Source organism: Papio anubis, chromosome 6, assembly GCF_008728515.1.
Source record: "Papio anubis isolate 15944 chromosome 6, Panubis1.0, whole genome shotgun sequence".
Classification (NCBI taxonomy): Eukaryota; Metazoa; Chordata; class Mammalia; order Primates; family Cercopithecidae; genus Papio; species Papio anubis.
In genome coordinates this window covers 31,416,981-31,441,746 of record NC_044981.1, presented here as the reverse complement: position 1 = coordinate 31,441,746, position 24,766 = coordinate 31,416,981, and the positions used below count along the sequence as shown (strand labels likewise).

The window sequence follows — 24,766 nt, the reverse complement described above, 5'->3', positions numbered from 1 at the left end:
TGCAAATATTTTCTCCCACTCTGTGGACTGTTTACTCTGATGATTATTTCTTTTCCTTTGAATAAACTTTTTAGTTTAATTAGGTCCCATCTGCTTATCTTGTTTCTTTTGCATTTGCTTTTGGGTTCTTGGTCATGAACTCTTTGCCTATGCCAATGTCTACAAGAGTTTTTCCGATGTTGTCTTCCAGAATTTTTATGGTTTCGGGTCTTAGATTTAAGTCTTTGATCTCTCTTGAGTTGATTTTTGTATAAGGTGAGAGATGAGGATCCAGTTTAATTCTTCCACATGTGGCTTGCCAATTTCCCCAGTACCATCTGTTGAATATGATGTCCTTTCCCCACTTTATGTTTTTGTTTGATCAGTTGGCTGTAAATATTTGGCTTTATTTCTGAGACTTCTATTCTGTTCAATTTGTCTATGTGCCTGTTTTTATATCATTCCCATGCTGTTTTGGTGACTATAGCCTTGTAGGTAATGTGATGCCTCCAGATTTATTCTTTTTGATTAATCTTGCTTTGGGTATGTGGGCTTTTTTGTGGTTCCATATGAATTTTAGGATTTTTTTTCTAGTTCTGTAAAGAATGATGATGGCATTTTGATGGGAATTGCATTGAATTTGTAATTGCTTTTGGCAATATGGTCATTTTCACAATATTGATTCTACTCATCCATGAGCATGGGACGTGGTTCTACTTGTTTGTGTCATCTATAGTTTCTTTCGGCCGTGTTTTTAGTTTTCCTTGTAGAGGTCTTTTACCTCCTTGGTTAGGTATACTCCTAAGTATTTTATTTTTTTTGCAGCTACTGTAAAAGGGGTTGAGTTCTTGATTTAATTCTCAGCTTGGTCACTGTTGGTGTGTAGCAGTGTTACTGATTTGTGTACATTGATTTTTTATCCTGAAACTTTACTGAATTCATATATCAGATTTAGGAGCTCTTTGGATAAGTCTTTATGGTTTTCTAGGTATACAATCATATCCTCAGTGAACAGCGACAGTTTGATTTCCTATTTACTGATTTGTCTGACTGTTCTGGCTAGGATTTCCGGTACTTGTCTTGTTCCAGTTCTCAGGGGGAATGCTTCCAACTTTTCCCCATTCAGTATATGGTTGGTTATGGGTTTGTCATAGATGGGTTTCGTTACCTTAAGTTATGACCTTTGTATGTCAAGTTTACTGAGGGTTTTAATCATAAAGTGATGCTGGATTTTGTCAAATGCTTTTTCTGTGTCTATTGAGATTTTTGTTTTCAAATCTGTTTACGTGATATACCACATTTATTGACTTGTGCATATTAAACTATCCTTGCATCCTTGGCATGAAACCCAACTGATCATCATGTATGATCTTTTTGATATATGTTGGATTCGTTAGCTTGTATTTTGTTGAGGATTTTTGCATCTATTTTCATCAGAGATATTGGTCTGTAGTTTTCTTGTTAGTTTCCTGGTTTTGGTATTAGGGTAATCCTGGGTTCATAGAATAATTTAGGGAAGATTCTCTCTTTCTCTATGTTTTGGAATAGTTTCAGTAGGATTGGTACCAATTCTCTTCTTTGAATGTCTGATTGAATTCAGCTGTGAATCCATGTGAACCTGTGATTATTTTATTGTTGGCAGATTTTTAAAACTTACCATTTCAATCTTTCTGCTTTTTATTGGTCTGTTCAGAGTTTCTATTTCTTCCTGATTTATTCTAGGAGGGTTGTATATTTCCGGGAGTTTATCTCCTCTAGGTTTTTGAGTTTGTGTGTGTGAAGGTGTTCATAGTAACTTTGAATGATATTTTATATTTCTGTAATATCAGTGGTATTTTCTTCCATTTTGTTTCTAATTGAGGTTATTTGGATCCTCTCTCTTCTTGGTTAATCTCACTAATAGTCTATCGATTTTGTTTATCATTTCAAATAATCAGCTTCATGTTTCATTTATCTTTTGTATTTTTTTTTTGTTTCAATTTCATTTATTTCTCCTCTCTTTGTTATTTCTTTTCTTCTGCTGGGTTTGGGTTTGGTTTGTTCTTGTTTTTCTAGTTCCTTGAGGTGTGACTTTACATTTTGTATTTGTGCTCTTTTAGACTTTTTGACGCAGGCATTTAATGCTATGAACTGCTTTTACTGTGTCTGAGTGGTTTTCACAAGTTGTGTCACTATTATCCTTCACTTCAAAGAATTTTGCATCTTGATTTCATTGTTGACCCGAAGATCATTCAGGAGCAGATTATTTAATTTCCATGTATTTGTATAATTTTGAGGGTTTCTTTTGGAGTTAATTTCCAATTTTATTCCACTGTGGTCTGAGAGGGTACTTGATATAATTTTGATTATCTTAAATTTATTGAGACCTGTTTTGAGGTCTACTATGTGGTCTATCTTGGAGAATGTTTCATGTGCTGATGAGAATAATGTATATTCTACAGTTGTTGAGTAGAATGTTCTGTAAATATCTGTTATTTCTTCTAGTGTAATTTAAGTCCATTGTTTCATTGTTGACTTTCTGTCTTGATGACTTTCTAGCGCTGTCAGTGGAGTATTGAAGTCCCCACTATTATTGTGTTGCTGTCTATCTCATTTCTCATGTCTAGTATAATTGTTTTATAAATTCGGAAGCTCCCATGTTAGGTGCATATATGTTCAGGATTGTGATATTTTCCTGTTGGACTTATCCTTTTATCATTATATAATGTCCCTCTTTGAATTTTTTAACTGTTGTTGCTTTAAAGTCTGTTTTGACGGATATAAGAATAGCTACTCCTGCTTGCTTTTGTTTTCCATTTGTATGGAATATCTTTGTCCACTCCTTTACCTTAAGTTTTTGTGAGTCCTTACGCATTAGATGACTCTTGAAGACTGCGGATACTTGACTGGTGAATTTTTATCCTTTCTGCCATTCTGTATCTTTTAAGTGGAGAGTTTAGGCCATTTATATTCAATGTTAATAGGGAGATGGGAGGTACTGTTCTATTTCTTGTGCTAATTGTTGCCTGAATTCCTTATTTTTTTTCTTTCCATTATTGTTTTATAGGCCCTGTGAGATTTATGCTTTGAGGAGGTTCTATTTTGCTGTATTTTGGGGTTTTGTTTGAAGACTTAGAACTCCTTTTAGCATTTCGTGTAGTGCTGGCTTGGTAGTAGTGCAGTCTCAGCATTTGTCTGAAAAAGACTGTATCTCTCCTTCATTTATGAAGCTTAGTTTTGCTGGATACAAAAATCTTGCCAGAAAATTATTTTGTTTGAGGAGGCTAAAGATAGGACCCCAATCCTTTCTGGTTTATAGGCTGCTGTTAATCTGATAGGTTTTCCTTTATAGGTTACCTGATGTCTTTGCCTCACAGCTCTTAAGATTCTTTCCTTTGTCTTGACTTTAGATAACCTGATGACTATGTGCCTGGGAGATAATCTTTTTGTGATACATTTCCCAGGTGGTCTTTGAGCTTCTTGTATTTGGTTGTGTAGATCTCTAGCGAGGCCAGGGAAGTTTTCCTCGATTATTCCCTCAAATACGTTTTCCAAACTTTTAGATTTTTGTTCTTCCTCAAGAATGCCAATTATTCTTAGGCGATTTAACATAATCCCAAATTTCTTGGAGGCTTTATTTATTAAAATTCTTTTTTCTTTGTTTTGGACTGGGCTAATTTGAAAGTCTTGCTGTTTGAGCTACGAAGTTCTTTCTTCTACTTGTTTGATCCTATTGTTGAAACTTTCCAGTGCATTTGTGTTGCTCTAAGTGTGTCTTTCATTTCCAGAAGTTGGATTGTTTCTTCTTTATGATATCTATGTCCCTGGAGCATTTTTAATCCATATCCTGTGTTTTTAAAATTTTTCTTTAAGTTGTTTTTCACCTTTCTCTGGTATCTTTTTGAGTAGCTTAAAATCAACCTTCTGAATTCTCTATCTAGCAATTCAGAGATTTCTTCTTAGTTTGGATCCATTGCTGGGGTCTAGTGTGGAGGTGGTAGGGGAGTGAAGTAGACTCTGTGAGAGTCCTTGGTTGTAGATAGACTTAGTGTGGTGGCTTTCTCAAATGCTGGTTATGCTAGCAGTGCAGTTATCATGTGGACAGACCGAGAACCACTGGTTAGTCAGGATTTTTCAGAGAGTGGAATTAACTGTTTTCTCCTTTCTTGGAGCAGTTATTCTGTCATGAGTTGTTGTAATGTCCTGAGTTGTTTGGCCTCCAGCCGGGATGTGGTGCTTTCAAGAGAGCACCAGCTACAATAGTAGAAGGGGGATATAAGCTTGCCCTAAGCTGGCCAAGATAAACATTCGGTTTCTCAGGCAATGGGCGGTGTCATAAAGCTCCCAAGAGTTTACATCTTCTGTGATTGGCTACCAGGTGGGTAGAGAAATGCCCTCAGGTGTGGGCAGGGTTAGGCAGGTCTGAGTTCAGACTCTCCTTGGGCGGGGCTTGCTGCAGCCACTGTGAGGGATGGGGTGGGAGGTTTTTCTCCAGCCAATGGAATTATGTTCCAGAGGGAATTATGGCTGCCTTTGTCACCAGAGAAGTGGGGGAAAGCTGGTAGCAATAGGCTTCAACCAGCTCCCATGCAGTGGGCGAGGCAGGTCTTGCTCCTGCTGTGCCACACTAACAGCATTGAGTTTATCTCCAGGCAGCCTTCAGGAGGGACTCAGACCTCACTCCAGGCTGTAAGTTTCCTGCTTAGAAAGCAAGCACAGCTCTCAGGCCATGTGCCTCCCTCTCTGCCCACAATGTTGGCAGTAACTTCTGCTCTTTCTCCAGCAGTTCCTGTTCGCCCCCAGATTCTGCTCCAGAGGATTTGTGCCCAGTCAAAATTATAACAAATTTCAGTTGGATGCTTCTTTCACACTGTGACCCTTTCCAAATTTTGCCATCTGCCTTCCTCCAGGGCCCTTGTGATATATAGTCAGGGATGGCATCCCTAGGTTTGAGCTAAAGACTGGGCATACCTACAAGACTCTTCCCACTGCTGCATCTACTTTTTTTTTTTTTTGTTTGAGACAGAGTCTCACTCTGTCACTGAGGCTGGAGTGCAGTGGGGCGATCTCGGCTTACTGCAAGCTCAGATTCCCAGGTTTATGCCATTCTCCTGCCTCAGCCTCCCAAATAGCTGGGACTACAGGCGCCTGCCACCATGCCTGGCTAACTTTTTTGTCTTTTTAGTAGAGACGGGGTTTCACGGTGTTAGTCAAGATGGTCTCGATCTCTGACACCTCGTGATCCGCCCGCCTTGGCCTCCCAAAGTGCTGGGATTACAGGCGTGAGCCACCGCGCCTGGCCTACTTTTATTTTTCATGCTAAGTCTGTTTCAGGTCTAGGTAAAGTTAAATCCTTTTCCTGTAAACTGGATTTTCGGGTTCCCCAGTGGGGATATGTGTTCGGAGGCAGGTTTTTCCCCTCTCATTCTTTGGAAACGCACAGTTTTTCATCTGTCTGGTGGAATTTGCAGTGGCCCCTCACTTTAAAAGGATCTATGAATTCCTTCGGTTTTCTGCATATTCTCCTGCAGTGGTTCCTTTCTTGAGGGATCTGTGAAGTGAGTTCCTCAAGATATTTCTTGTCAGGTGAACAGTCTGTGATCTCTGTAGGGCCTGTACCACCCCTGGGCACTGTTTGCCCCACAGAGTGGGCCTCACTTATGCAGGATCTGGGAAGAGGCTGATTATAATCTGGTGTCTGAGGCCTGGCAGCACCAGACTCTCTTCAGTGAGTCAGGCTCAAGTCTGAGCACATCTGCAGAGCTTATGTTTGCTGTGTTGCTCATGGAAGGCAGGGAATCAAAAATTGTTTTCTTTGAGATGGACTCTCACTATGTTTCCTAGGCTGGTTTCAAACTCCTGGCCTCAAGTGATCCTCCTGTCTTGGCCTCTCAAATCACTGAGATGACAGGTATGGGCCACTGTGCCCAGCCTATTATCGATTTTCTCCCGTTTCATTCAGTCCTCAACCCAATGCACTTCTCCCTTTTTCTTTCCCTCATCTCTGATGCTGCTCTCATGGTGGCAACTAATGACTTTTATACAACTCAAGCCAGTGGTCACTCTTCTGTTTCTGTCTTATGTGTGTCATTAGTGTATTTGAGATGCATCCTCGCCTCTTTCCTGGAAGTTTTCTCTTGTCTGTTGTCTTTTATGAATCCACTTCCTCTCTGTTTTCCTACCACTTTCTAGTCCTCTCCTTTTCAGCCTCTGTCTTCATGTCTGTATTTGTCTGGATGCAGGAGCACACACTCAGATCCCTGCTATCTTGACTTTGTGTACTTTTCTTGAGTAACCTGACCCAAAATTAGAACTTCACCCACCATGAGCCTCCTTCCAGTTTATGTCACTAACCTAGTGTAGCATGACACCCATCCATTTATTTCACTGCCTTCAAATCAACTACATTTGTTTCCCTAGAAGTTAAAATTCAGTATGTCCCAAACAGAAAATTTTATCTTCTCTCAATCACTTCATTATCACCTTTGCAGTCACTGATGCCACAATTCTCCACGTTGCCTGGTTATTCTAGACTTCTTCATATCCCTACTTCTGGCAGATGATTTAGTGATTCCTATGGCCTCTCATGTCATTACTGCCATCAAACCCATCTGCTGTCCTCTTCACCCCATGTTCCTGCCCCGGCCTACGCCCTCATTACTTCCCACCAGAGGGCTTAAAAGTCCTACTGGTCTTTCCTTGAGTCCAGCCTCCTCCAGCCCATCCTTCCTATCGGTGCCCCATATAAACACAAATCTGACCATGTTACTCTCCTGCTTAAGATCCTTCACAGTTTCCCCCGTGTCCTGTGGATAAAATGCAAACACCTGCCATCAGCACACAAGGCAGGTTACAGTGCAGCCCGGTCCACATCTCCCCTGGCTTCAGTCACACTGAAGAACTGCAGTTCTCCTTGCAGCTTTATGCCTCTCTGCTCCTGAGCCTGCTTCTCCTGCTGGAAAGCCATTTCCCCTTTCTCTGTTTTGCTATCTGCAGGTGAACACTGTCCCTAGGAACCTTTCCTAAATCGTATTTTAACTTTGTTCCTAAGTAGCTCTTGGTATACCTTGTGATACTCAGTGGTGATCAAACCACACATGAAGCAATCATCTTTTCTTTGTCTCTTTTGTTCTTGAATTTCAAGTAGATTGAGGACAAAGTCCCTATCTTTAGAGTTACATCCTTATTACCTGGAGAGTGAAAGTTCACAATAAGCATTTATTTAACTGAATGAAAATTAATATTTGAAGTGTGGAATTTGCTTCAAAATGTGCCAACTTTTAGTTTTCAGATTTTGTGAATATAATAAATATAAAGTAGCCTAAGCTGAACCAATTACATCTGTGTAGCCCAGTCTATACACCATGTATTTTTTTTCCCTTTGGGCTTCATTTCTGTAGGTGAGTAATTCTCAGACCCTAAACTCAGTGGGGGACCCTCACCATCTGTGTGCGACACTGAACCTGCTGTCACTCTATGCATCTAAGTAGAGGACTGGTTCTCCCCGTGTTGGTCGGGGAGGGGAAATCCTCTCTTAGGGACCATCAACCATGCAGTGTCATTTTGCTTCACTTCCTCTTCCGGCTGAACCCCAAACTCTCTCATCTTTACTTTTTCACTGTAATAATAATTCACTTTTTGTTATCAACCAGTTGCTGCTTCTTACGTATCAGGTAAAGCTAAGATACTATCCCATAGGTGTTTCAAATGCAACAACTTGTATTTCCAGGTGAAACTACACTCCACAAGACAATTTTGTGAATGTTATGTGAATGATAATACTTTTAAATTTACTCAGCCTAAGATGTAAGTGTTGTGGATAAAATTATATAAGGAACCATTTTTCTTCTAAAAGTAAGAATGTAACTTGAAGTCAATAAATGCCACTAGAACTCTGGAGGTATTTTCATGTCCTTCACGATTTTTTTCCACTCTGAAATATTTATTCCATCCTTCCACTTCCCTGCCTTGCTTTATGGCTAGATCAGTAATTTTTAATGTATTGTCTTGTAGGGTTTCTGAGATCCTGTGGGAGTGGGGCAGGAGGACTACTCAATATTGTTTCTACCAGGAGTTGTGTGACTTGGACAACTTACTTTACCTCTGGGGTCAGTTCCCTACTATGGAAAATAATTTCTTCTACATGGTGGTGTGAAGACTCAATGAGTAAGTTTAGCACATAGTAAGTGCCCAATAAATATTATCTTATTGTCTTCAATATTATCATTATCATAGATGGATGTTAAGTCTTCGGGGACAAGAGAAACAACCTATATCATCCATGGGTCATTTCTGTCTTTGTTTCTTCTCACTTCTTTTCTTTTCTTTCATTTTGCATTTCTCATTTTCTGTGTTATTCCTTCATGTTCCCAATAACCTTCCTGTTACCTGTTTGCTTCCTGCATTCTGTATAGCTTCTTTCATATTCATCCATTCTCCATCTTCTTCTCCTTCATGCAGCAGACCATGTGTCAACATATGCAGAGTTTGTGCAGACACACAGACCCTCTGGAGAGTATATGTTTGAGTTTGATGAGGAGGAGCAGTTCTATGTGAACCTGGATGAGAAGGAGATGGTCTGGCATCTACCAGAGTTTATTCACACCTTTGACTGTGGCGCTCAGAGGCGTATTGCTGGCATCGTCATGGCAAGGAAGCACTTGAACACCCGGTTCAATGGTCCAAACAGGCCTCGGCCACAAATGGCACTGCCTATAGCTGCCTGTTCCTCTACAGTCCAACTGGAGGGATAGGAGGGCCTCTCTGCCACACAGAGAACTAGAGGCCATGCTGCCCACTCATGAATGAGCCCCTTCCCTGAGAGCGAGCAGTGTTGGGTCCACACAGCTGGGTTCTTAGGACAGCAGAGGGGGAGGTGTTTTCTTCTTACTCAAGAGAAAGACTGGGCTGAGGGGCCCAGGTCAGGAGCATGAGAAGCTGTGACCCTGCCCAGGATCCCTGGGGGAGCAGGAGGATGGGCCTGGGAGAGGTGGCCCCTAATCTGGTGAATATAGGGCTTGGGGTGGTGGAACCTTTGAGACTCAGTCAATGGCGGTAGGCTCATTGGGTTCTATCCCCTTTTGGAACCCCCCGATGTGACTGTCTTTCCTAAGGAGCCTGTGGCGCTGGGCCAGCCCCACACCCTCATCTGCCATGTTGATAAGTTCTTCCTGCCGCCGCTGAACATCACGTGGCTGCACAATGGAGTCAGTCATTGAGGGTATTGCAGAGACCATCTTCCTGCCCAGCAAGAAGCTCAGTTTCCACAGGTTCCACTACCCGATCCTCCTTCCCACGGCCGAGGACACCTGTGACCTCCAGGGGGAGCACTGGCACCTGCACCAGCCTCTCCTCAGGCACTGGGGTATGGGGTGCCCTCCCTCTGCCATCACGGCATTGGCACCACCTTTATTTCCTGGACCCATCACCCCTCAGCACCTGCTTTCCTCAATCCTATGTTTTATGGTCACTTTATCCAAATTTCACCATCTCATAATTTCAAATACCCAACACCTCCCACACCCAAGGCCAGCCTCTGCTCTCTGTACCTTATTACTCTGTCTTCCCTTGGTGGCCCAGAGGTCCGGGAACTAATCCAGGTGCCTGAGACCATGGAGATGCTGGTCTGTGCCCTGGGCCTGCTGGTGGGCCTGGCGGGGATCCTCAATGGCACCATCGTCTCAAAGACCAAGCGATCTGACAGCATCCCTGGGTCCAGGGGCTCCTGTGAGTCATCCTAGAGGTGCATTAGGGACACAGTGGAATAGACGAGATAAAAAGTTAGGGGTGAAGAATGGGAAAGAGAAACACTTCACCAGGGGCTCTTTGAGCACTGATGTTTTAGTGTCATTGGGCTGGATGAAAACACTAACAAATGTAATGAGAAATGACATTCGTTGGGTTGCTTACTGTGTTCCAGGCACTATTCTAAGTGCTTCTCATGTGTTCACTTATTTACATGTGGAGGTTGGTTCTTATTTATTTCATGTTACAGAGGGGGAATCAGACACGGGGGGAGGTGAAGGCCACACAACTTCAAAGTGCAAAGCTTGGATTTAAACTCAGGCTTTGGACCAACAGTGGCTGCAGTCTTGTCCAGTATTAGATTATTTCATCTGCACCCACAATCTGTCTTCCTCCATTTTACACAGCCTTAATTTTCTTCTGCCCGCAGAGGGATGTTCAGAACTCCCAATGCCACGTTAAACATTTCCAGCAACGAAGGACATCCTATCTTTTGCACAATCTCACAGGGAATCCACCTCATTTCTTTGAAATATATAAGCTATAGATTTTTGGTTCACTATCTTTAACACGTCATGAAATTGATTAAATTCTGTCTATGTCTTGAGCTGAATTCAGTTTAAATTAATATGAATTTTGTGGAGTCCACTAATGTGTTAACCACGTTATATATTTTCTGACACTGAAGGATCATTGCATTCCTAGAATAAATCTAAATTGGTCAAAACTGATTGTTTTTATAATGTAGTGTTAGATTCAGTGACTGGCTCTGGAAATACGAATGAACCAACCTCATAAAATGATCTCAAAAATGCTGTTCCATTCTGTTTTCTAGAATCACACATGTAAGAGGCATAATCTGCGTCTGGAAATGTGGGAGGATGCCCCTGACGGCAATATGATCAGGACAGGGCCTTTTGGAAGGCGATTCTTTGCTTCCCATGACAATTTCTTTGATGTTCTCTACTCTATTTTAGTTTTCTATTTCTTCCTGTCGTTTTGACCTTTATATCTTTCTAGAAATGTATCCATTTTATCTAAATTTTCAAATTTATACGTATAGCGTTGGTTGTAAGATTTTTGCCTATTAAAATGTGTGTACAAATAGTCATTTCCCCTTTTCATTCTGAATCTCCTGTATTTTCCTTAGGAGTCTTGCCAGAGGTCTCATTAAGTTTTCATTGCCTCAAAATTTGATTTTGTTTGTCTTCTCTATTTTTATATTTCATTGAATTCAGCTTTTGTCCTTATTGTTTACGTGTATATTCTTTTTTCTGTTTTTCTACTTTTCCATCCTCTTAATTCACATAATTATCTTGTTTGTTTTCAGTCATTTCGCTCTAACAAAATTGTTTAACAAATAGTCTGACATTCTATGCAGCATTTTGAATGAACTTATTTCATCTTTCTATAAAGACTAAACATTATGTTTTCAGTTATTTCCTCTCCCTCCACTATTTCCCTGACTTTCTAGATGTCTAATTATCAAGATGTCAGATGTCTGTTTCTATCCTTCATTTCTCTTCACTTTTCCTTTACATTTTCTATTGTTTGCTCCATCATATTTTCCTTGGGGCAGTTTCTCAGCCTGACTTTTTGCTTATTAATTACACTTCAGTTGCAAAAGTCCTATTTATTATCTCATTTATTATGTTTCTTATTCCAATCTTTATCAAAACTCAGTATTTGTGCTTGATTCGTTGGCTTCTTGCTTTTGCTTCAAATTTCCAAATTCTCCTTTACTTCTCTATTTAAGCCCTTTTATTGTGAGCTAGGGGACATTTGGAAGAAACACACAAACCAATAGAACGTACGTTGAATGATTATCACCACAAGCACTCATGTAACTAGCACCTGGGTGAAGAAATAGACTGTTGCCAGTATCCATGTGCCTCTCCTTAGGCCAGGAGGTAGTTTGTAAACTTTTCAGGAGCCAAAGGCTACTGATATCCATAATGCCTAGCATTGCTCCTGGTACACAGTAGGTCTTCCATAAATATCTCTTGTAGAAGTATTTTATTATTTATTTAATAGGTACTTCTTAAATATTTTCCACTTTCAAGGATTCCCACTCACTTGAAGTTAGTTGCAGCCATGTGATTTACATTGGAAAATGAGATGTGAGAAGTGTGTTCTTTCTAGGAGGGATCATTAAGAGCCAGTGAATGATTTCTTAGGTTCCCTTCATTCTTCTGGGGAGGTTCTGGGAGCAGAGGTGCAGGAGAAAGCCTGTCAGTCTGGCTTCCTGAGTAAGATGATGAGCAGAGCTTCCCGGACAACTTACTTTGGACGTGTAGCATGAGCCAAACCTGGATGTCTGGGTATTTGTTACTTTAGCACAGCTGATCCTATTCTTACTGTGTAAAAGGAGTTGAAGGGAAGGTGCTCAATGAGACTTCAAAGAACCTGAGGGACAGGAGAACTAGAAGGATGTTTCATCCCATAAGCCAAGTGCACAGGACTTTCAAGGACAGTTTACAATGTGATGTGCTCAAAAGGCATCAACTGTGATAAGTGTTCACTGACCTGGTAGCAAGTGGTTATTAGAATCCCTTTAAAGAGCATCTTCACAGCCCATGCCCAACTCCCACCTCCTTCCACTTTCACCATCCCCCGGCTCAGCCTCACTGCTACTTGACAAATGGGCACAAAGGGAGGATGAAATGACTTCTCCTTAGGGTCCCCCTTGATCACCATCTGGGGGTGCATCATCTGTTGGGTGGACCACCTTCTCCTTAGGGGACTGTGAGGGGTAGAAAATGAAGGGACCAGGTGGAAAGCGGTGGGGGATACAACACTCAGCTGGGAGTAAGCCCACGGGGTGTGTTCTACTGCATTTCATCTTTCTGAGTCAGAGGCTGACACACGGGAGTCACCAGCTTCATCTCTCCTTTAGAGCTCCAGTCCCAGCTTTCCTTTGAATCGCTGCTCTTCAGCCCCAGTGACTGATGTACCTCAAGACTTCTCTACCTCCTGGCTGCCTTTGATCCTGCTGCACATAGCACTCAGCAAAGGGCCTGACTCTTAGAAAACACTATAAATATTGAAAATTTGAAGTCTAGTGACAAGGTGGTTCCCAATTTGGATGGTCTCTCAGCTCTTGTCTCCTCTGGGACCTTTCTCTGCACTGTATTCTTCCTTAGAAATCCCAGAGTTTCATAAACACCTGCATATGTCACAGTGAGACATGTCTGATGCCTTCTTTCTGTGACTGCAGGGCCTTTCCTTATCTCCTTATACCGTCAGTTCCCTAAGAGCACATATCCTGTTCCTGCAATGTGGGTGCAGATCCCTCAGTTTCTGATCCTGCCGGGTGTTAGTCCAGAGATTGTTCACTCCACTCTGGGTACTCCCTAACCTGTAACGTGGGTACAGGTGACAAGCATGGAACAGAATGACTCTGATGGGATATGGTTTGGAATGTTGACTGCTCGTGGCTCTGAGGGTAGAATTTATGTGCTCTGGGTCTGAGGATTTCATAGTCATCTCAATTTGAAGACTTTCTGCTATTCTCATGACCTCCTTCCATCGTTGAATCCCTGGATTAAAATCATATTAATTTTCTGCTGCAAAGGTTTCTCACAAGTTTCCTGTGAAGCCAAAGTGAAAATAAGACAGATAAAGGGTCCTCATTTATTTACTATATACTGGCCTCATTACCCCATTATGTGACAGCTGAAATTACTACACAGAAACAAGTCAGTAGCATTTTCCTTTATAGTTTTTGAGGAAACGAGGCTGAGCAGGGATAAGGATGTTTTAAAAAGAAAAAATGATTGTGTCCTATTCCCTAGGTTAAGAGGATTATGAGACATAATTTGTTATCCTTATGGGTGGCTTCTCTTTCCTGACTCCCTCACTTAGTCCATCCTCTCTGTAGACTCCAGCTATATTTACTTATATCTGTGCCAGTGAAGCCCAAGTCTGTACCTTCAGCCCCACCTTTCTTGGAATTGGAGGCAGCTGGTCCCCATATGGTGGATATTATTTGCAAGGGGAGGTGGGCAAGAGGAGCACAGTAGTTTTTGCGAATTGACCAGGGACAGGCGCCCAGGGACACACAAGGCCCAGAAGATGCTTGTAAGAAGCCAGGGAGATTGAAGGCATCAACTGGACGTATCAGAGAGCTGCTGTGCACTGCTTATGTGTATCAGGAGTAAAGAATCCATCCTCTACACAAAAAAGAAAGTTTACAACAAACATGTCCTCTACCTTGACTGAAAGGTGTCAATATGAGACGCAAAACACATAACAATGTTGGATTGTTAAAAAAAAAAAAAAAACAAAAAGGCCAGTGTTTGAAGAAAAGTGCTACACGTATTTCTTTGCTCTTTCCCTAGTGCAGAGGCATTTCTGTCTGTATGAAAATGAAGACAGGAGGCCTAGGCTGGTGGATGAATGCAAACTTAGACGACAAATGACGTCTACTGGATGCATTCGAAAGGCCAAGTCATATTTGGTTAAGTAGTAGTTGTGATGGCATGCAAAGAAAATGATTAAAGTGTATTAGATTTAGAAAATTTATAATTTTAAATTCTGATATTAATTTAACTTCTTAATAGTAATGATAAAACATCCTCTTAGTAAGGTATATGTTGAATTAGTGCTGTGTGAATATGGGTCCTATCAGGCAGATTTGCAGTCTGCTCACCATGGAATAGCTAAGAATAGAGGTCAGAGACCTAAATGGATGAAGGCACTAAACTTGATTTGGGGGCAGCTCACTGAAATACAGTCAATTCAGAAGAGTGCCATGTCTAACAGGCCTCATTATACAATAGTTAACACATCCCCATTTTCATGGTTCTCTTCTTTCCTACATATAAACCAAAATGAACTTCTTTATTAACTTCTACTGTTTACTAAAACCCTCAGAGAAAAGTGACGAGAGATGATTTGGTGCATATTTTTAAAGGAAAACAAACACTCATGTTGGATTTTGATTATTTGTGGTGCTAAGAAGAAGGGAACATGGTTGGAGGCCCAATGAGAGAAACAGTACTTTGGATCAAAGAGCAAAATGATAGAAACTGACTTCAGAGCAACTTCTTGGCAGCAGTATCCTCTTCGGAAGCTGGAGGTCTGTCCTGGAACCAGGTGCTAATGAAACAGCAAATGCTTGTTCTAAGGCACATTAGTCTTTTCGGTGAGGTCAGGAACCCTGTGGGGGTAAAGGACAAGTTATCCCAGGTTGCAGGCCTCCTTCCTTTAAGTCCAAGAGAGAAAAATTAAGGTGAGAGGCTGTCTCAGGCTGATAAAGAACAGAGTTGATCTCTGCTTCCTTCAGCAATGGAGCCAAGCAATGCTCTTTCCCCACTCACCCGAGAGCTGAGGTTGAAAGAGGGGTTCAGGCCTGAGATTCTCTTCCTAGAGGAGCCTCAGTGCCACATTGCACAGAAAGGACTCATATCCTCCTGCAACCCACCCCACAAGGAAATCAAAGCAGGAATATTACCTGTTCATACAGATCCTCGTTGAACTGAAATGAAAGAGGAAAGGTTATATATTCAGCCATTGAAACCACCTCAGATAATTTGAGAAACATTTCCATCCCACCAACTTCCATTGGCCATCACTCAATGGATGCCTCGCAAGAGCCTGAGTACTTGGGACCTCATGCATCTGGCTGCATTAAGATCCTAGCCTGGGATACCTCTCTCGCTTTAGGTCATGTTTGTTCCCCGACTATCTGATTTCAATGGCCTCTAGAGCTTTCTGGCATTTCTTTTCTGTCTGAACCCCTCATCATGGAGTAAGTGTGAATATGCCAGGGAAGGTAAGTCCCGCTCACCCTGCAGGCCTTCTCACCTTTCTTGCTCCTCCTGTGCATGAAGATGCCCACTCCACAGATGATGAGCCCCAGCACGAAGCCCCCGGCTCCCGTCAGCGTCTTACTCCGGGCAGAATCAGACTGTGCCTCTGGGAAGGACAGACCCAGGTTTAGTGTCACCTTCACCAGCTGCGCCCCTATTCATGTCCTGTCTGAAATTCTGGAGCCTGATGCAGCATATCAGGATGAGGACAGTGTTGGGGGGAAAGCTTGCTTAAGAGGAAATTCAGAAAGAGCCGCCCTCATGTCTGGAACAGAGGGTGTGACCTCAACAAGGTGGCAAATGCTGATTCTGGAAGTTGCCTCTCAAAATGCCTGAGAAGAGGCTAAAATGCTGAAGGAAGAGATCCGTTCCTATGTGTGAGGTCAGTTCAGAAAGGTGTCTGTGTCCCTAGATTCTCTGACAAGGAGAGGAACTATGAATCCTTAGGACCCCTAGGCCAGGGTCAGGCAAGTCTCCATTGCCCCAGCTTGAAACTACGCTCAGGAGCCCGTACAGAAGAAAGATGGGGTTGGACATGGCCCCAGGGTATAGACGCAGAAGACAAGATGAGTGGACCCCAGAGCCAGAGAGTCCCTGCTCTTCAGAGGTGGGGTCTAGAGGGTCATCAGAGACTAACTCACTCCACTCCACAGTGACAGGACTGTCCAGGCTGGGGTGCTCCACTTGGCAGGTGTAGACGTCTCCCTGCTGGGGGGTCATTTCCAGCATCACCAGGATCTGGAAGGTCCAGTCTCCATTACGGATCAGGTTGGTGGACACGACCCCAGCTGTTTCCTCCTGTCCATTCAGGAACCATCGGACTTGAATGCTGCCTGGGTAGAAATCTGTCACGTGGCAGACGAGCAGGTTGTGGTGCTGTAAGGGCCCCTTCTTGGAGGGGGCGATGTTTACCCTCGGCTGGACTAGGAGTGGAGAAGAAAAATAATGAAATAGCGTTTGAGATTGTCCTTTCTTTCCTTCCTTCCTTCCTTCCTTCCTTCCTTCCTTCCTTCCTTTTTTTGAGGCATAATCTTGCTCTTTCTTTCTTTCATTCTTTGTTTTTGCTGAGATGGAGTCTTGCTCTCTTGCCCAGTCTGGAGTGCAGTGGCACAATATTGGCTCACTGCAACCTCCAGCTCCTGGGTTCAAGCAATTCTCCTTCCTCAGCCTCCCAAATACCTGGGATTATAGGTGCCTGCCACCATACCTGGTTAATTTTTGTAACATTAATAGAGACAAGGTTTCTCCATGTTGGTCAGGCTGGTTCTCTAGGAGCACTTGACCAACTCCTGACCTCAAGGGATCCGCCCACTTGGCCTCTCAAAGTGCTGGGATTACAGGCCTGAGCCACTGCTTCTGGCCAGATCATTATTTCTTAGGCATGTTCACTATGTAATTGATCCTAGATGTTGAAAATAGGAATAATGTGATTAGTGTAGTGGGTAGGGGTAGCACTGAAAAGATAGAAACAGACCTTCAAGTAGAGCATGCATGATCTTGAATAAAATAATAATTAGTAAGTATATAGGGGAATGGCAGGGAGACAGTTTGCACTCTGTAGTGCATTTAGGAGAAATTTTAACCAAAGTAATTCGGGCGAAGAATATTTAACCAACTGTGAAATTACCTATCTTTTCAAAGTTCTGTCTTGATACAAAGGATGCAAAATTTACTCAAATAATATCTTGAAATTAAGATATACAGACAATGGAATTATGGTGGCCTGTTAATCTAATAACTTTATTTCATGAAAATTCAAAGAAAATGAAGAGAGCTTGATATGTCTTATTCTGTAAATAACCTATATATTTTTTTGACCTCACCTACAAATATTCAAAATCTTCACATTTATGTAATATCCTTAGCCCCTACATGCTTGAGTAGTAGAAATCCCGTCCTTTCCGAGTTCCTCCTCTGTGCTGTGTCTTCAGGTCCCGTGAAGGTTTCACAGATGACCAGGTGTTGCCTCCCTCTGCATTTCTGGATTTGTGCCCCAGCTTGTTCTGTTGTTCTCAGGTCAATTTCCACAACTGCCACCTGCAACTTTTCTTTGGATCTCTGCCACCAGTACCTTTTTCCTCCTCAGAAGGCAGAAAAGGCCAGGCAGGGTGGTCATGCCTATAATCTTAGCACTTTGGGAGGCTGCAGCGTGAGGAGCACTTGAGCCCAGGGTTTCGAGACCAGCCTGGGCAACATAGTGAGAACCCATCTCTAAAAAGAAAAAAATTTAGCTGGACACGGTGGTACATGTATCTGTAGTTCTAGCTACATGGCAGGTTGAGGCAGGAGGATCACTTAAGCCCAGGAGGTTGAGGCTGCAGTGAGCCATGATGGTGCCACAGCACTCCAGCCTGGGAGACAGTGTGAGAACCTGTCTCAAAAACAAACACAAATACAAAACAAAAAACAAACACAGAAAAGGGTCAAGTGCGCCTAGAGAACGGCTCATTTAGGGAAATCCAATAGAGAACAGCTCATTCAGAGGAATCCCCTAGAGAACAGCTCATCAAGAGGAGTGTTTCAAATTAGTCTTCTAGGTCCCTAATCACTCAGTTCTTTCCTTTCTACTTCTGGAGAACACAAATACCCTGACATGGGGCTGGGCCAGGTGTAAAGCAGTCTTGAACTGACCCACAACCTTCACTCCCTATTGTATTTTTGCCTTGTTTACAGACTGATCCACATTGCCAGCCTCTTCCCTCAATGTGAGTTTATTTCAGGTGCACCTCTTCATCACCTCTGTAAACTCAACATCCATTAGACTATTCAACCCATGTCTAAATCTCAGTTGTGAATTACGTACAATTTCTTCCCCACAGAGCTCCTGGGAACCATGAAATCAGGGGGAATACTTGGGTGTCTGTTTTAAGGTATCAGAACTTTCCTTGAGAGGCATCTTGCTCAGTATTCTTTGTCAGGAGCTGGTCAGCCTGGAGCACATCAGAGACCTCCAGGGGGCGCTAGAGCTAAGGCTTTATACCCAATGGCCTCATTTCTGACCCAGTTCAAATACATTTCACCAAGGCAATGATTCCTGTTTGTTACAGTTGCCTTCTCTAATGCCCAGAAAACATTTGCTCAATTACCTCTAGATTTGGGTGGGCATCCACATTGGAATTGTCACAGCTCCTTTCCTCCTTTTCCCACCTCTCCCCTGCCTCTGTGTTTTCCCTGTTCTAATTCATGCCTTCATAGCAATTTCCCAGACAATATTAGCAGTTTCCTACCTCATCTCCCTGCCTCTCGTCCCTCCTCTACCTAACACCCTTAGTAGTGTTCTGAAGACACGGCTCCAACCTTCTCTTTTTCATCTTTCAAATATCTTCAGTATTCTGACAATACTTATATGGCTACATGGGAACTTCTAGGCAGCTGATTACAAACATTGACCTCCAGACCTCCCCACCCAGGGAACCTGACTCTGGGGGCAGTGAGTCTGGGGATCTGTGCATCACAGAGGATCTCCGGGAGAGTCTTTGGAGGAGTGAGGTTGGGGACCTGTGGGCCTAGAAGAGAAACCCACACTCCTTAGGCTGGCATCAGGGCTCTCTGCAATCTGGCAGCTGATTACTGTGAAAGAAAATGCTGCCACGTAGCTGATTTGTGCCTCTACAAAGTCTTAGTAACAGTTTTCGCCAATTGCATTAGTTTTCTTTGGGCACCTCTCTCAACTATTACCTCAGCAACTTGCCTAAACTCATGTCACTCACCTCATCCCCACCCAGTGTGTCCATTTTCTCACTCCTAGCAGGTGCACTTCCTTCCACTTTCCAGGAACAAGGGGATCAAAGGTGTGATCTTCCCAGCTTCCTCCTCCTCCTCCCTTCATTTTTTCCTCTCTCTAGGAAAAGGTCCCAGGGCTCAACCCCACACCCTGATGCTGCTCTCTCAGGTCCCTCAGGTTGGTGCACCAGGCTCCCCACTCCACAAGTTCACAGGAGGAAGCCAAAGCTCCAAGGCCCTCCTGTCTCATCCTTGAGAAATCCTCTGACTGCACACACCTCACCTCTCTCCATCCCTTTACACCCAGACTTCCTGAAGGAAAAGATGAATGAGCTCAGACACTGCCCTGTGCCAGCCATGGGGAGCCCAAGACAAATAAAATCCATCTCAGCCTCATCCACCCCCTCCCATTCCAGCTCCCACCGCTGCAGTCAACCTGCTCTCCCCAGGTGTCCCTGGTTTCCAAACCCACTTTCCATCTTCTGTTTTCTGACCTTTCCAAGTCACTGGCACCTCTGTCCACTGTGCTGCTGAGGTCCCCTCCCCTCAGCTTCCAGGACTCTTCTCTGCGGGCCTCTCCTCACACTGCACTTGGTTTTTTTGTTTGTTTTTGGTTTTCGTCTCTTTCACAGACTTTTCTGTGTTGGCCAAATCACAACTGTCCAGTTCCTGGGATCCAGCTCTTCCCCGGGGTTCCCTCTCCCTGGGTGGTCTCATGTAGCCCAGTCTCCTCCCTGGCTGCAGACCCTTCTGTCTACCTGACCATCAGACCATCCATCTGGCCCCTCAAGCACCTCAAACCCAGCCGTCTCCCTGCAGGTTTCTTCTCTGCATGGCCTGCTGTGCCATCTCCACCTCCATCTCCACACCACACCCCTGCACGCTCTCCTGTGGCCTCCTTTCTTCTCACCCCACATGCAGTCAGCTGCCAGGCCTGATGAAGTCCAGGGGGTCTCTCTGCTCCCATCCTCCTCACTCCATGCTCAGCCCAGTCCAGGTCCGCACGCTCCCTCCCCTGACATGCTCTGGATGGGCTCCCCCATGAATCCCCAGCCCAAAGTCCCCTTTCCGCCTGGCACTAAGGTCCCTTAGGCCGGCCCGGCTGCTTCTGCGCCCTGGGCTCGGGCCCCCATGCCTGCCCTGGGACCCCGGGCCCAAAGCCCTTACTCACCTCGGCGCTTCAGGGTCACGGCCTCATCCAGCTCGTAGTTGTGTCTGCACATCGTGTCCACCACTGCCCGCATCTCCTCCAGTTTGTCCTTCTGGCTGTTCCAGTATTCCGCATCAGGCCGCCCCAGCTCTGTCACCGCCCGGAACTCCCCCACGTCGCTGTCGAAGCGCACGTGCTCTTCCCGGTTGTAGATGTATCTTTCCAGGTAGCGCTGTGTCCCGTTAAACGCGTAGCATTCCTGCCGTCCCTGGAACAGGTAATTCTCTGCGGGGAGGGGGCGGACATGAGCGGGGGCGCCACTCTCACCTAATCCTCTTTCTCCCCCTCTCTCTCAATATTAACGATGCTTCCCAAATCTTCCCACTCAGGGCTGGATTTTAAAATAGGAGTTTTCCTAGTACCGAGTTCTGTGGTCCTAGGCAGGTCGCAGAGCCTCTCCAGGCCTGTTTTCTCACCACGCAGAGAGAGAATTTACTGAAAAGAATGAGACTCACTGCTCAGGGGGACTGAGTGATCACTAGGGAGGGGCGAACACTGAGGGGAAGGCAGTCCCTTCTGCTGGCGGCTGGAGGAGGAGGGGGAGATGTTTCACGTGAGGTCGCTGGGAGAAAAACCAGGGGCGGGAGGCGCTGGGGACGTGGAGGGCGGAGCTGCTCCCCCTACTCAACTCCCTGCCTGACATTTCCATCCTGATATCAGTCCTGGTTCAAATGCCACCTCCTCCAGGAAGCCCTCCCTTCCTTCTTTCTCTTTTCCACAGCTAGGCACTCTCTATTCTCTACCAGTTTCTTGAGAATTCCTCAACCTGCTCCTGTTGTTTTGCATTTAGGAAATGTAGAAATATATTTCTTAAAACTTTCTTCAACTTTGGTATAAGAAAGACTGTAGCCTGAAAGTTAATTTGCAAACATGGCTGCAGAAAGACTTGGTGTCAAAAGATGTGGAAAATATTTTAAACAATGAAAATCACCACAACAACCAGAGACCTGTGGGGCTGGAGTCCTTTGGGTTTAGAGGCATTGATGTAATTTTTTGGCAGTTTTTATGGTTTTATTTAAACACAAAATGTGGACGTGAACTTTGTACTCATTTTCTTTGCTGTGCACCCTGGCATTGGGGTTGGTGATTCTGATGGCTGGCTGGGCGACTCTTTCCACGATGGCTGTGCAGTTCTTGGAGGAAACTTTGTGAGTGATCTCAGCACAGTAAGATTTGTGGCACATCAGCAGCACTTTCAGCTCCTTGATGTTGTGGACCAGAAACTTCTGGAAGCCACTGGGCAGCATGTGTTTTTTTGTTGTTGTTGTTGATCCCATATGCAATGTTGGGCATCAAGATCTGGCCCCTGAACCTTCTATGAACCCTGTTGTTAAGACCTCTGGGTTTCTGCCAGTTACACTTAATTTTGAAATTTCAGTCTGAGTGGCGCTGCATGAACTTCTTGATGCTCTTTTTGAGGATCTTGGGCTTCATGAGGAGTCTGAGGGAGGCCATGATGCGGAGGAAGAGATGGCTGCCAGCTGCATAGGCAGCGCCAAGGAAGAGAGCATTGATGTAATTTTTACATAAAGAATGTTGGCAGCCTTTCCCACATGCTGTTCTTCCTAGGGAGCGCCATGAGCAGTGTCTGGCAGGTGTGTGTCTACACAGAAGTATCAGTGACGCGGCACATGTTTGTTTCTGTTTGAGTCTCTTCAGGCCTGCTCTGTTCTTGGGCACATTGGGGAAATTAAGGTACTGTGATTGTTCTGCTCATCTGTTTCATGCTCCACAAATTAACTTCTCCAGTTTATTAACATCACCCCTCACAGAAGCTGCACAGCTGGTTGCAGAGGACAGTGGAGATGGAGTGGGGCTGGGCTCAGGGGCACCACAGAGTCCACCTTTAGTCTCCAGTGTCATTGCTAAGGCAAGATCCCAGGCCTTGACTCAGATATCCTGACCTGCCTCTTCTCCTGGTGCCTTGGGCCCCAGCCCCATAAACTTCCAGGCCCAGCGCCCCCCAGCTCCTTGAGCCCAGATTCCTCCTCCTCTGCCATCCACCCGCCCCTCCCTGTTCAGTTGCCCTGCTCTGAGTGTGGATTCTCCCATTTTCATTTGTTAGTCTTTGTTTCTCCTCTTCATTCACCAGTAAGAGAACATTTTTTCACTCAAGAATAAGAATTTTGAATTTTTTCTTTGCAACATTTAATTCTTTTTTTATTTACCCAGTCTTAGGTAATTTTAAAAATACATTTAACTTTTGAAATGGAATTTTACCTGCCAAGTAGACATAAGCGATGAGGGGTTTTATGATATAATTTGAAACTTTCGTGGTTTTTTTTTTTTTTTTTGTATATAAGAAACTTTATCCTGTTTCTTAACAATTGAGTTGCCCAGAGCACAGTTTGAAACCACTGATCTGAATGAATTCATCTCTCACTCAGAACAGGAGATAGTAAAAACCTCTAGCTCCCTATGGATTGTCTCAGCCAAGCTTTCCTCCCCCAGCCTCTTTAAGCCACAGCTTGGCTCCTCGGGCCTTTTGTCTTGTGCCCTGTTTGAAGTTTGGGATGTGTGTGGAGTTGTAAGAGCATGCAGGGCATTGTGGAATCGGCCCTGCCCTCTCTACCCACTCCCCTATGGCTCCAGCTCTCCCTCCAGCAGGTTTTGATTGAACATTCATTCTACGCAGGGAGCTCCGGTAACACACCCTCAGTCCCTGTCACATGGCTCTGCTGCCTCATCTCATTCCCCCTACAAACCTCAACCCAGCCTTTGCCCCTCCTCCCGTTCACTGCCCAGCATCACATGCCCCCTTCTGCTCTCTGTTCCTCCACCTCTGGGTTACCTTGGTGGCTCCCAACACTGTCCCTCATCCCACATAACAGCTCTGCCTATGGGATGGGGGTGCCGCATCCCCTCACCTTCTGCTGGACACTGTTCAGTGTCACCAGCGCTGCTCCAACCTCCTCTCTCCCCAGCCTCACCCCTCTGCAGTTCCCAGGGCTGAGCCGTCCTGCTGGTTAGTTCTCAGCACCCCTCTGTGACTACAAGTTCAAGTTCTCCTCCCCTTCCCGGACAATGAACCCAAGGTAATAGATAAGAGGTTTTAGGGTTTGAGGGGCTGTATTCAGGAGATTCCAACCTTGCTACCCTGAAAGATGAGGAGGTGACATGATGTCAGTACCTTCTAGGTGTGTCCTAGGAGGGGTGTGGAGGGGTCTAGGAGGAAGGATCTAAGCAGGAAAGGTGGAAGTCAGTGGAAAACTAAGGTACCTACTTTGCAGTCCTTCCTCTCAGAGTGTTGGTGTAAATTTGGACTAGAAATATCCTGAGAGTATCCTGAGATAAAAGCAATGGATCATAGATGCCATAATATCACACCAGCCACAGGGAGGCGGCAGGAAGAAGATATTTTTCACTCGGTTACTGCTTTCTCGGCTGTCTGATAACCTGCACTCAATCCCTGTCATGCACCCACACAACCTCATCTCATTCTTCCTACAAGTCTCAACCCACTCTAGTACTCTCACCAAGTTCTGGGGAGGCTGGGAGAAGTACCTTTAATGAGAATGCCTTCAGGGGCTAGAACCTGTCCCCAACCCTCCCTCCCATCTTGCCTTCATTGTCCAAAGGGTGTGGGCTCCTGCTCCACCCTGGGGAATGAGAGGCATTCTTCATGAGCACTGAATCCTCAATGATCCTCAGAGCCTGGACACTCCAGCTTAGGGCTCTCTGCCTGAGTCCCCTCCAGGCTGGATGCAGATGTGAGCACGCCCAGGAGCCTGCACTTGCCAACCTCTCTCTCTGTAAACATTGTCCATCAAGTTTATCCTGGATCTCTTGGCCCCATTTTCCCAAAGACAAGCATACTGACCACTGGGCACCTCTCTCTGTTTGCTGTACCCATGTCCTTGGAGAGAGAATAGGCCTGTAGGGTAGCAAGCTATCCTATAGGGGATGAACCTCTTTCTCTAGCTGGGAAGGGAGGACACTGCCTTAGGGCGGGAGCCCCTGCAGCCTGTCTCAGAATTTGATCCCTTAAAGAGAAAGTCCCCTAGGAATTGTTCCCTGAGCCAGACCCTCCAGGAATGGCAGCTCTGCTCTTACCTGGAGTGGCCCTGCCCTGGACCACAGATGTGAGCAGCACCATCAGTAACGCCATCAGACCCACTGTCTGGGGGGCCCCAGAAACCTGCAGAACCATCATGGAGCTGGAAAAGGATGGCAAAATGAAAAGAGCTGCAGTCAGGAAAAGAAGGACTCACTAAAGGGAGCTCCTGTCTGAAATATTAGAGACCATGAACCCAAGTAGTCTTCTGTGACCCTGGGATTGGACAGAGTCTGAGAAAATAACCAATGGGCACTGAGCTTT

General features: G+C 44.6%; 1 protein-coding gene across 1 annotated transcript; it reads right to left on the bottom strand.

The window, feature by feature from the left end:
* Window positions 1-13,970: 13,970 nt before the first annotated feature.
* LOC101018551 (HLA class II histocompatibility antigen, DP beta 1 chain) lies at window positions 13,971-24,712 on the bottom strand. The gene is made up of 6 exons (XM_031667661.1): window positions 24,502-24,712; window positions 20,410-20,673; window positions 16,157-16,438; window positions 15,511-15,621; window positions 15,158-15,181; window positions 13,971-14,863 (listed from the first exon to the last, which is right to left on the bottom strand). Exons 1-5 carry the CDS (start codon window positions 24,599-24,601, stop codon window positions 15,162-15,164), a joined length of 777 nt encoding a protein of 258 aa, XP_031523521.1. The 5' UTR covers window positions 24,602-24,712; the 3' UTR covers window positions 13,971-14,863; window positions 15,158-15,161.
* Between the last annotated feature and the right edge of the window lie 54 nt (window positions 24,713-24,766).

What these genes read in the sequence shown, in the direction of transcription:
- LOC101018551 (XM_031667661.1), bottom strand. Translation starts at nt 24,601, where the DNA reads ATGATGGTTCTGCAGGTTTCTGGGGCCCCCCAGACAGTGGGTCTGATG. An exon ending in CCAGGGCAGGGCCACTCCAG is followed by an intron (nt 20,674 to 24,501) that starts GTAAGAGCAGAG and finishes CCCTCCCCGCAG; the next exon opens with AGAATTACCTGTTCCAGGGA. An exon ending in TCCTGTCACTGTGGAGTGGA is followed by an intron (nt 15,622 to 16,156) that starts GTGAGTTAGTCT and finishes TGTCCTTCCCAG; the next exon opens with AGGCACAGTCTGATTCTGCC.